At 36.5% G+C, this 12963-nt stretch overlaps 1 protein-coding gene across 1 annotated transcript; it reads right to left on the minus strand.

Annotated features, from left to right (window-relative positions):
- Positions 1–299: 299 nt before the first annotated feature.
- Positions 300–12417, minus strand: LOC103715278 (calcium/calmodulin-regulated receptor-like kinase 1). The gene is made up of 9 exons (XM_008802855.4): positions 12394–12417; positions 12225–12304; positions 11003–11372; positions 9009–9162; positions 7228–7354; positions 2527–2612; positions 2365–2436; positions 1497–1697; positions 300–886 (listed from the first exon to the last, which is right to left on the minus strand). The coding sequence occupies exons 3-9, from the start codon at positions 11314–11316 to the stop codon at positions 548–550; spliced, it is 1293 nt and encodes a 430-aa protein (XP_008801077.1). The 5' UTR covers positions 11317–11372; positions 12225–12304; positions 12394–12417; the 3' UTR covers positions 300–547.
- Between the last annotated feature and the right edge of the window lie 546 nt (positions 12418–12963).

Raw genomic sequence — 12963 nt, forward strand, 5'->3', positions numbered from 1 at the left:
TTCTGACACCATAACCATTGTCTCCTCTAACCATGATGGCTCAACATCAGCAAAGCCATCCCACTGTAGCCAAACCCAGCCCTGCAAGTTAACCATTCCAACTTCAGCATGTTGCATTGTTGCTTTTGAGTCAGTACTCCTGGGGCTTCTGCAATCAGATGATTCATCCTGGCAATATGTCAGCTTCAACTACAGCTGAGTTGCAGTCTAAGCATGAATAATGAATAAAACAAACAGAACTCTAAACATATAAAAGAAATTCCAGATTTTCATCTAAATTGAGGTGCATATAAGAAATGTCACCAAGTCAAAACCATGAAACAGCGCCACTTTTCATTTCTTATCGCAGACCAACATGATTACAGGAATGGCTTATATTACAAAGACAACAAAATCCATGGGACATTTCTGAGTCCCACCCCATCAACCCTTAAAGTTACAATAGCGCATTTTTTTTCCCTTGTGCCCAACAATGTAATGGGCAAAAACTATCAACAGGAAAAGAATATGAAAAAGAGAACAAAGAACAAATAGATGAAGAAGTCTTTCAAACATCAGGCAAATCAGATAAGCTGTCAACCGACTCCCCTCTGTAATGTTCAAAAAACGAAGTCTGAAGATCTGATGGTTCTTGATCTGTGGATTCTTCCTCTGCCGAGAGAGGCAAGGACTGCTTGCTGTGGTGCTTTTTGCTGTGTCTTGCTTTCACAACATGGGTCAGTGCTTCGACCACATCTCTCATGGAAGGTCGCCTTCTGGAGATTCTGCGGATGCACTTGTATGCAAGGGCTGCCACATCATTTAGTTCTTGAACATCGAATATACCATCCAACCGGGAGTCTGCTATTTCCTCCCACCCAATTTTTCCCTCAGCATTTATTGCAGCCTAATGCAAAATTATTTTTTAAACATCAGATCACTTACTTGAATGTGTTTGTAGGGAATAATGTGGAACAGAAAAGGGCAGTGATGATCAGAAAAGAGGCACAGACTGCTTGTATTTGAAACATCAGATAACATCAATAAGGAACACAGAATGAGGGTTATAATTTGATGATGCATGTTAATGGTCTAATAAATGTAATAAGATACATCACAATATCAATTTTTTCCCCTCTTTATGTTGATAGGGTGATCAGTACAATCAAGACCCTAGCTAAAAGTACTCTGAAGAGAGTCAAAAGGCGCTTCATTTCTATACAAGTCTTTTTGGTCAAAAAAAATGGGGGGTCAAGGTGCCCTTCAGAAAACAAGAATATTTCTCACAATTGTAAAGATCATCCAAGAACAAAATGATATTAATCTATTCAAAAAACCAATTATTATCCAATTATTGTATTGATTTATTGTTATCTTAGTTCTTAGTGTGTCAGACGAAAAAAGGTTAACGTGATTCCAACAAAAAATTTTGCAAAACTAAACGCATGAAGGGAAAGAACACCATATGATACAGAATTTTATATAAAGAAAATAAATGGTAAGGAAAGAAATCTTACAAGCTCAACAAATTCCATAAGGCCCTGTTGTGGGTTCCTGCCTGTGATCAACTCAAATATTAAAACGCCAAAACTATATACATCACTTTTCTTGGTGAATGACTTTGATGATATATACTCTGGATCGAGGTAACCATAAGTTCCCCTGATAGATGCATGATGGCCAACCATTTCTTCTCTTGAAAGCCCAAAGTCCGCAACCTGCTTAACAAAGCTTATCTTTTCATTAATTAAGGTATAATTTAGTCAACTAAGAAGTAGAGCCACGTAAGTAGATAGATTTCTAAGATAGGTTTTCCCATCATCCAGAGATGGCAAACATATTCAGTGCAACTTCATGAAAGTAAAGCAGAGATGGCAAACATATTCACTGCAACTTTATGAAAGTAAAGCATAATGTGCTCTTCTTATCTCCCTCTAGCTTCTAAATTCCTTAGCTTCCACATCCTCTTTATTACATTAGAAGAAAGACCTCTAATCACAAGATTTAATGGAACAACCTTCTTGTCAGAAGATTTTACCACCCACGGAAAGCTGAAATTCAAAATGTCAACACAAAATGCAATATCTATACTCACATCACATCTGAGACAAGTCCATGATCATTCATAAAACTTAATGGAATATCTGCATTCATTTTGATTAAAGATTACAGCAAAATACATAATATACTCAACAATACTAAAGGAAAATATAATATAAAAAATTAAAATCAAAAAATCAAAAGAAAACAAAGATCATGTGTCAAAGCTCAAAAATTTACTAATATGCTCCATGACAAACAAGCACTAGCACATTAGCATATATACTCAACATTTTCTTATACATGCATGCATTGTAAAACTAAAATCATGAAGGATTAACATACCCTAGCTCTCATGGACCGGTCCAATAATATGTTTGAAGACTTGATGTCACGATGCACTACAGGTGGAACAGCCTGCATGACAAAGAGCAACAGAGCATAAGCTTTGCATTATTTCATACCTTTTCTGTTAGTTTCTGCCAGTGATATCATATGAGAGCTTACCCCATCATGAAGATACTCTAAGCCTCTAGCAACATCTAGAGCTATAGTAATCCTCCAGTCCCAGCTCAATGCTTCATGCTTTTCACCTGCAACAATGGAGAACAGTGTAGTTCAATAATATGAATCAGAGAATTTTAATGTCCACAGATCTTCTGTGCTATATTGGACACATCAGTCCACAAGGTAAAAGAATATATATATATATACACACACACACACACACAAAATCTTGAAAAATATTTATGGAAGCAGGGCAGGGATGGACTAGACAATCATTCCAATAATTCCTCTTTTTATCGTTAGAGATTTTCACTTGCCTCCTATCAATTCAGAGCAGCAGTCTCTAGAAATTGCATATGCTGCACAAAAATATTATCAATACAGTTACAAAAAGTGATCCAATTTGTTGTTGGATGCCAAATTTTTTTTGAATTATAAAACTAGAGTTTGTGAATTCTCATAATGGTTTATTGCATTTTATTGAACCAAATGATACCTTAAATTCAAAATGAGTACTTTGTTTTCTTTACATATTTGAAGTGTAAGTTCAACTTGACATGTAACATAAATATATATTCAGTTCTCCAGAATGACAACAACAGATAGATGAGATGAGGGCATATTATTTGTTTTTGCTATCAGAATAACATGCAGTGATCGTGGCAAATTGATAATAGGAAAAGAACTAACATAAAACTCATAAGGCTATTCTTTCTCATCTAACCTGCATTCTATCACAAAACTTGCTTAGATGATTTGTCAATAAGCTGGATGAGCTTCAGTTAATCAATTTGAGTTCTTCATTCCATAGAGCAAAATAAGATACCTATAAAGGGCTGCAAATGGATTGGGTCGACTTGTGACCCATCCTGATTAGACCTAGCTAGGGTCAACGGAATCATCCCAAACCAAGCAGTATCGGCAGCCCACTGGTACAGTTTTGGCAATGGAGACAAAAACTGTTGCCAAAGGTAGAGAAAGAGAAGAAAAGAGAGAGCGAGCGGGGGAGGGAGAGGGAGGGAGGCCGGTGCCGGGGCGGAAAAGGGAAGTCGCGGCCGTTCGAAACAGGGGTCGGCTACGGCTTCCCCTTTTCGCCCCAACGCCGGCCTCCGCCGGCCCTCCGCCACCCTTCGTCGGCCTCCCTCTCTCCCTCCCCCGCTCTCTCTCTCTTTTTCTCTCATTATTCCTCTCTCCTGCCTCTTCTACTATGTCGATATAGGCCCGGCACGACACAGTGTGGGCCCGTACCGACTCGTCCTGCCGGAGAACCGGTACGGTGCTCAGTATCGGTTCCGTCGACCTTGGACCCAACGCTATCAGTATATGAAGACCCATTGATTGGGTCAGGTTCAAAAATGACCCAATCTAAATTCCAAATTAGGTCTAGGTCGTATATTTCTAAACCAAACCCAACCCGACCTATGTAGCATCCGCTTCTAATTTGGGTCAATAAAAAAAGGTCCCAACTCAACCCAGACCTGATCCAGCCCGACCAAGAAACCCAAATAATACAAACCTCTTTCTCCCTCACTTTAAATATATTTCACAATTCGTTGATGAACTCTCATTTAAACTAATTTCTCTTTTCTTCATCACAAGAACTAAATCTCCTCTCATCCATTTCACTTAATTATATTTAAACATTCATATTTCATTATTTGTTTTAGTAGATTTAATTTATAATACCCTCAAATATATCAATATATATACTTTGAAAATCATATTAAAAGTTTTTGAATGAAAATTCAAGTTTAAGTTTAATACTTTTTAGTTTTATATAGATTATTTAATAATTTTATGTTTAATTATTGATTATTATATATTAGTTATAAAAAATAGCTAGATGCTTGACTCAAATTGCAAACCCGACTCGACATGATTCTGATCCAAACTCGAATATTTTGGGTTGAGTATGGGTCACATTTGACCTTGATCCGTCCCAAATAACTCGTTGGATCTAAAATCCTTTCCAAATAACCCGACCTAACCTGATCCGATCCGATCAGCTAATAGGTTGGATCCGGGTCTAAAATCATGATCCAAATATGAAATCAGGACGGGTCGGAGTCAAGCATGCACCAATCCAACCTAACCTATTTGCAGCCCCACCTATAAATATTGCAAGAAATAATAAGCTGTTGCATTTCAAGTGGATGAAGTTGAGTTAAAGAAAACCATTTATATCACATCACACGTGTTACCTATATCATAAAGCTATTTCATTTTACTTTTATTTTGAAATTGTTATTTCTATATGCAAATGAATATTGCGGAAAGGGAGAACAAAGGATACTGTAAATCGACATGATATTCAGGCAGCCAAGAAGGTGTAAATATAGATGCAAGGACGGCAATGAAATATGAGGAAAGAACATACAAAATATAGTATTATAGATCAAGAGAATGGCTTAGAACATGATCACTCGAACAAGAAAGGAGTTTTAGAGATAATGGAGAGATGGAAAGAGGAAATATTTCAGTCAATCAGTTGATAGAATTATTAATGGTAATTTATCTACAAGGGGTGTGCGAACTAGGAGGAAAGATTATAAAATAATTTGGGGAAATAAAGAGTTTTCTGACGTTGACACACAAAACAGACAAATCAAAGAGACAAAGCTCTACTACTGGATACAAGAGGCTGCACAATGTTCCTTGTGGACATATTTTAAGTCTTGTCATTCTTATGCAATGCCTAGATGGAGTTGCATCATCAACACAAGATAGAGTTTATACCAAGGTTTTAAATCCTGTGGGATAGGAGTGTCCTAGTTTCTCAACGAAATAGGATACCCTGCTGTCCCAGTGCATACCGACAGCTGTCCCAGTTGAGCATCCTAGTAGATACCCTCCATCTCACTCTCGTTTTTCTTTCCTTTATTTCTTTATTTCTTTGTTTGTTTCCTTTGTTCCTTCTTACCTTCCTTTCTTTTTCTTCTTCCTTGCTTCCTTTCTTTCCTTTTTCTTTTTTTTCTTTCCTTCCTTTCCTTATTTCCTTTCTTCCTTCTTTCCTTCCTTTCTTTCTTTACTTCTCCATTCCTTTCCTTCTTACCTTCTTCTTCCCTTCCTTTCTTTTTTCCTTTTCTTTTCTTTCCTTCCTTCTTTTTCTTTCCTCTTTCTTCTTCTTTTCCTACGTGGATGGGTTGTAGAGTCCCACCCCTTTCCCAGTCCCATTTTTCACAAGAACAGAACAGGATGGCTGAGACGCCCTCTATCCACCGGGATTTAAAACATTGGTATGCACCATATTCTTAATACATTTCAAATACTAAAATGCTTAAAGTCACACAAAACATTTATAAAAACTCCTTGGAAGCAAATCATGTAGTCATCAAAATGCTTAGCTGGCTTAGAAGGGGTTTCAATGACTTACAAGCAATCTAGGTTGTAGCCAAAATTGAAATAAAGAGTAATGAACAAATAAACAAGATCACTAACCTGGTGCAAGACAAACGATGCTCAGTGAGCTAATGTGTCCATAAACTGAATCATAATATCAAGGGGTTTTGCACATATCTCCTCAAAATATTCCACACTACATATTAAACCTCTAAAGCTATCAATTACATTTACCTCTTTTATGTAATAGGCTAGTCACATCCCTCTTGGTTAACACCACTGCAACTTGTATAAATATTGCTGGAACATTTTTTAATCAAGTTGTTATTGATAGATAATTCTATATCTTAAAATTAATGGACATCATTATGCCCAATGCCTTCATTAATTGGGCATGAGTGCAACTGAACACAAATCCCACACAAGCTTTAATGAAATTTCCATGGTGGCCAAAATGCCCAGGAACAAATATATACTTGATATGAATTTCTATCATATCATGTCATATCATATCATATTAAATATAATATTATATATCACATTATATTGTATCATACTATTATACTTATTATATTATTTTATTATATTACATTATATTATATTATAATTACCATACTATGTAATAGTACGTTACTATATTGCATTACATTATATTATATTATATCATATCATATTATGTTATATTATTATGCTATAGTATACAATATTATATTACTCTATATTATATTATGATATATTATATTATAATAATATCATACTCTGTAATCATATTTTAATATGTAATAATATGTAATATTACATTTTATTATACTCTACTATACAATACTATGTAATTTTCTTTATTATCATTTTGTCATACCAAAGCACTTTCTTAGTTTGGTTATCAAACACATGTTAAAGTTCCAGCACTTAAGAAATATAGTTACCAAATAATAAACAGCTTTTTGCAAAAGCTCTACTTCCAAAAGCTTCAAAAGCTCTACTACCAACAACAATCCCAAACAGGACCTAAGTATTTTCAACACAAGGTGATGTATCTGTCAAACAAAAGGCCCATTAGAAGTCTTTACCTGAATGAAATAGGCAAAGGGGATTATATTTACTTGCTAGCAAGAGTTCAGAGAGATATTTAGAAATACTAATTTTTGGAGAGTTAATATGCAAATGTGAAACTTATTAAGAGGTACATGTAAAACCCTCATTTATACTACTCAATCATATGTGTCAAGGTAAAAGATATCACTTTTAGAAGAATGCATGAATACACGATGGCACCAACAAATAATATACTACTCAATCCTATGTGTCAAGGTATAGAAAAAACAAAACTAAGATTTAATTGGCTAATGACCCGAGACATACCGTACAAGTGAGAATCGAGGCTGCCATTAGTCATGTACTCATATATTAGCATATGTTGTCCTTTCTCTGCACAATAACCCACCAAATTGACAAGGTTCCGGTGATGCAATCTCCCAAGAAGTAGAACCTGGAAGAAGAAAAATATTGTCAGAAACTCCTATTTGAAAATTCCAAATTGTGTTGGCAGAGACATAATAGGCAACAAACAATTGAATTGGGTAATTGAGTGTGGCAAGCAATAAAATCTTCAGCAGCAATCTCACTGTTATCCTCCAAGAAAGTCACCAAACAATCAAGAAAATGTATCAGGAAGTAAACTTGATAGAAGAAGGTTGACATGGATAAGGCTCCACCATCTCAATCATTATCCCCTCAATCTCTTCCAATATTAGACTGAGGGTCAAACTATATGCTATTGGATACCCTATAGGCTAGAAACCAAATAACAAAGAAGTGAAAAGAGACATATCAACAGAAAAAGTACTTTGAACATAGAAATATTCAAAAATTTCATAACAGGATTAGACATGAGTTAAGTCATAAAAGCATAAAGTGGAATGAAATGGGAAAAACTTATAGTTACTACACATAGGATACAAAATTAACCAAAAGTTAAAACAACAAGCGTTATTCCATCTGTTTATTTTCTTATCTAACACAGTGGTCTAATTAGCCTTTCAGTTGGCATGTGAAGAAGAGAGCCCCCACCCCCCTGCATTTCCATCACATATGCATGAAGTAACAAACAAAAGAAATAGGAAAAAAGGAAAAGCTTTATTCTCCACCTCTTGCTAGGTCTGTGTATGTAAAGTTGCTCTCCTCCACTTGATCTCCATTATTCATGAAAAAGATTGGCATTCATATGCATGATTAATCTAATGAAATTTAGGAGTATGTATACTGTGAAATCTCCTAGGAACTTGCAAAACGGGGGATAAATGAAAGCAAAGAAATGATAAGGAAGTTTCGAGAATGGTTATTTATAGCAGTTAAACATGCATCATGTGCACTTCATTTAATAATCTAGAGTTACCGACATAGTATATATGTGGATATAGCATTTAAACAAGTGTGCAAAATCATAGGCTCACAAATATAATCCAAGAGCAATAGTGTTCTTGTTTCTCACTGTGAGTCAAATCAAATTGTTTTGAATCTATTCAGATGATTCATGGCATCATACTCTAAAAATGCCGAAGTCGTATATAAAACAGGATGGTATAAAATACTAAATCTATGACCACCTAAGGCAACTAGAGAGCACCAGAAAGTAAGAAAATAAGACGTGTTCTACTTAATTAGCTGAACGGATTGCAGGTAGGTAATTACACTATAAAATAGATGAAATATTGATGACTAGATTAAATCATGCACATCACTGTGTGATGAAAAGAAAATTGAATTTATTTTATCATTAAGTGCATATGACATTTGAAAGTAAGTAGAAGTCTATTGAATCATCATAAAGAACTTGGTTAAATTTGACTGGAGAATGTGATGGTCGCGCCCCCCCCCCCCCCCCCCCCCCAAAAAAAAAAAAAAACCCAACCCAACCCTCATGCAACTCCAAATCATTCTGTCTTCCTTCCTTTTAATAAACTCACATGCAAAGCATGTGCCAAGCACTAGTGATTAGTGCTATGTTTCTAGGATAAACATAAGCAGCTTGCTCTCAACTGTAACGTCTTTTATCTTGTCTTTATTAGTCACCTGGCATTCTCATGAAGAGGAAAGGATGTATACCAAAACAAGACATGGATAAAATTCTCTCACAAAATTACCTCAGTTTGAAACTCCTTCTCCCCTTGCTTAGAATTAGTAGCAAGCACTTTGACAGCAACTGTCTCACCAGTAGACATCTGAGCTTTATAAACAGGACCAAATGCTCCCTGACCTAGCAACGTTGTAAAATTACTAGTTGCTTTTTGCAAGTCCCTGTGGGGTCACCAACAATAGTTGTCAGACACGAATCAACATCAAAATAAAATTCGATATCATGAATAAGAGCAAAAACAGAACATAAGAAGGATCTGCTATTATACTGTGCAAAGAAATTTTGGAGAGAGAATCGATAACTCCCTAGCAAGTTATTGATTGCTTAGCAAACAGCGCCATAGCCTTGTGTTTGCATCACTCTTCCATTGAAAGGAGGTTTCAGGTTCGGAAATTGAAAGCCGTTTCCTCAAATGTTTGACATGGATTGTTCTTCCATCATTTCTATGAAATGATTGGTGGAGGTCCTGCCACTTTTCTGCATTTTGGTGACCTCAAAATGCTTGAATGGAAATGTTGCAGAGAATAACCAAGGCCTCTAGATAGTGTTATATAAGCATCGACATTAAAAGGGTTCAAAATAAGAGCCTGAATCACTAACCAACATCTGTCAATGTGATTCGTTCTAGAATAGATAACTTGCTGACTAAACACCCTCAATTTGACTTTCCTCAAAAATACAACACTATCATTTGATATTGAATATTTCTCCCGTTGTAATGATGAAAACTTCAGGTGTATATATTCACTTCTTTTTTCTAAAATTTTATGTATTATTTCACAATATAAGATTTTGTTAGTCTAGCCCTTGCCAAGATCCACTTGGTCAATGTAAAGGGCGAAGCATGTAACCAGTTGACTAGCCAGGTGATAGGTAATATATTAAGGTCTCAAATCCCAGCTGTAACGAATCAGTTTTGGCTAGGATCAAACCATAATCAACTCACGGTTTTTGTTTTGAATTTCAGCTAGCTTCAGCCAAAACCAACCAGTTTAATCCAGTTTCTTGTTGATGGTAGGTTTTGGCTGTAGCCGAACTGATCATAGATTCTACATTTCCTTTTATAAATTTTTACATGTGAGACATCTTTCTAGAGTCCAGTCATTTTAGGACCATTTCTTCATTTCTCTGATTGATGTGGAAAAGCAATGCTGATGTTAGTCCTTTTTATTACATTCTACTTCAAGCCAAAAGAAAATGAAACTTTATGTACAATGACTCAATTAGAACATAATGCTAAAATTTTTATCATATATTATTTGCCTTGATTTTATTTTTTTTATATATATTTTCTTTTTTTTCCTTTTATTTTGACTGAAATGTTGAAACTTGGAACAAGATAACTGAAACCTCTTAAACTAAGATTTGACAAATGCTGCTGATACGAACAATTAACCAAGTTTCCCGACCCTAGCTTAATTTATGATCTATTTCCAATAGATGTCCCTACAGAAGTACTAGAATCCCAAGCCTTGCAGGGCATCAAGCCATAAAACAACCCTTTCCTGCTTATCGAAAATAGAAACTGGGTAGCCTTTGCTTCCATGAGGTTTCCTCTTATATTGAAATAAGTAATTTAATTGCCCTTTTCTCATATGTTTCTCGCACTGAGATGGAGGGGAGGTTCAACATCTTATATAAGATGGATATGCCAGAAAAGAAGAAGCCACCATCAAGTGAGGTGAAGTTTATGTACACCTGAACCTATTTAATAGTTTAAGACGAGTTTTATGAGACAGAATTATGTCAGACATGCCTAATCACAGAAATCATGAGAAGCTAGATTTATAATTTTATGAAAGCTAAATTCCAACAATTTCACTAATACACATCAAAACTACAGCATGCAGTTACTGCAATTAGCAATTTTGAAATAAGTTGCAAGCTGCTGATATACCTTCACCAGAGGCTACAAAACAAAAAAGTCGTTTAAAAAAAAGCTGTTCACGAGTATAAACAATGAAAAAGCTTAGTAAATATAAACAGCTTAGATTGCTGTACTTGTAACAGTATTTGGGAATCCCAGAAACTGAGACCAAATTCTTTCTCTGAGGTCCCTCCAACCACAAGGACGTGCTCGCTTCCTCAGCGAATTTGGGGGACTCCTGACCCGCAGTCGAGTCCGAGAGTTCTGTACAAGTGTCAACACCATTGGCACGCAGGGGGATGGTCGAAGGCCTCCTTGAACTGCTACTCCCTATCTGCGCATGCTGCTTCCGAAACCTAATGCAGAAGAGAGCAGCTGTAGCCAAAAGCAGCCCAATCACCACCCCTATTGTCACCCCTATGATCAGTCCCCATGACACGTCTTTCATCTCCTCAAGACCCTTCCAATTCTAGAAAATCAGGATCCAACACTCCATGTAGAGGCCTGCAAAGCAGCTTCAGGGCTTAAATTTCATCAATCAAAATACTGACTTCCTATGTTCCTATTTAGACAAGTTGAATGGAAAGGTTAAACACCACATGTTTTTTCCGCATCATAGTATGGCACCGGAACGAGCCAAGGTCAACATCACGTAGTTACAAACAAGAAACAATTCTGCAACTATTATAAACTTAGTGCGAATTTGCCGTTTACGAAAAGAATATAAGAGACGTCGCAATTCTCAATTCAAATTTCACCATCACCACCTTAAATTATTTGCAAGGGAGCCAGAAGTATGCTAATAGATCCAAAGATCGTAACATTTTTGTATTACAAATTAATGAACCAAATCGATTCATTAGCTCTGTAGGCTTCCCCTACTTCCCAAAATAGCCCTGCAGCAGTGGCCGAATGATGAATTTTCTTTCCCAAAATATCCAATTTTTTCGCTGCTAATCAACACCAATTTCAGATAAAAACTGAATAAAACTCACCAAATCAATCACAGACACAACTCTTCGCAGCCAACAAAAAAGAAAAAAAACCTTTAACTGATAAACTACAATCACATTAAGAAATTTAATTAAAAAGGAAACAAATAATGGAATCCGTCAAACCGAAGGCTAAAAGGGTCCAAACTCCACTAAAGAACAAAAAGAAAGAATTGAAAAAAAATATAATCCAACGAAATCAGATCTCATTAGTGAACAAAAATCGCTTCCGGAAACCCTGAATTCTCCTAGCCAAAAAAAAAACCCTGAATTCCTTAAAGAAAATAAATAAAAGCAACTGAGAGAGTAGGATTAAACACAGGTAGAGAGATCAAAGAAGGATTAAATCGGAGAAGGAGATCACCTCTGCCAGAGATTCGGAGCCACCAAAACTTGGGAATCCGAGCGCTTTGCAAGCGATCCGAGGGGTCGCATTCGCCCCAGCTGCAGAGAAGAAAAACACTAAAGCAGAAAGCAAAGAGAAAAATTTAAAATAAAAGCCTTCCGAAGTCGCGAGATAGGATCCTACGAACCCATATTGTTGACTCCGAAAAGGAACCCCAGTTCCAGAAGGGGGTTACTTGTGTGTAGGACGATATGAGGTCAGCTTCCATGATAAAAGTTTTGTTTTGGTATCATATTTGGGTGGCTATATCTTCTCTACTTAGAGACGTGGTAATCTCCTCTAGGAAGAAGAATAATTATCTAGATCTTGTGAGAAGGAGGGGTGATGAAGTTGACGAAAATATGACACGTGCACGGGATCAGCTTAGTTAATGTCGTCCGGAGTAGGTTAGGGTCGTTTCGGACATTTCATCTTAAATGCAACTGGATTTTTACCTACAGGACGAAAATGCCCTTCACGTTCCACTCGTTAGTTTCGGCGGTTGTTGACTTCGTGTCTCCAAGGGTAGGTGTGAGTTGACGCGCGAGCTCGGCGAGCGGGGAAACGAGTTTGGACGCAGAGAGAATAGGGAAATTGTGACCTGGGAGCAGCGTTCTGCCTTTCAGTGAACATGCCGTAATCTCAACCGTTGGATTTAATTTGAGATTCGTGTTTGACCAACATCCTTCGTTGGTTCGTTGGGCGGTTGTGATTGGAC

The sequence above is a fragment of the Phoenix dactylifera genome, chromosome 3 (assembly GCF_009389715.1).
Source record: "Phoenix dactylifera cultivar Barhee BC4 chromosome 3, palm_55x_up_171113_PBpolish2nd_filt_p, whole genome shotgun sequence".
Lineage (NCBI taxonomy): Eukaryota > Viridiplantae > Streptophyta > Magnoliopsida > Arecales > Arecaceae > Phoenix > Phoenix dactylifera.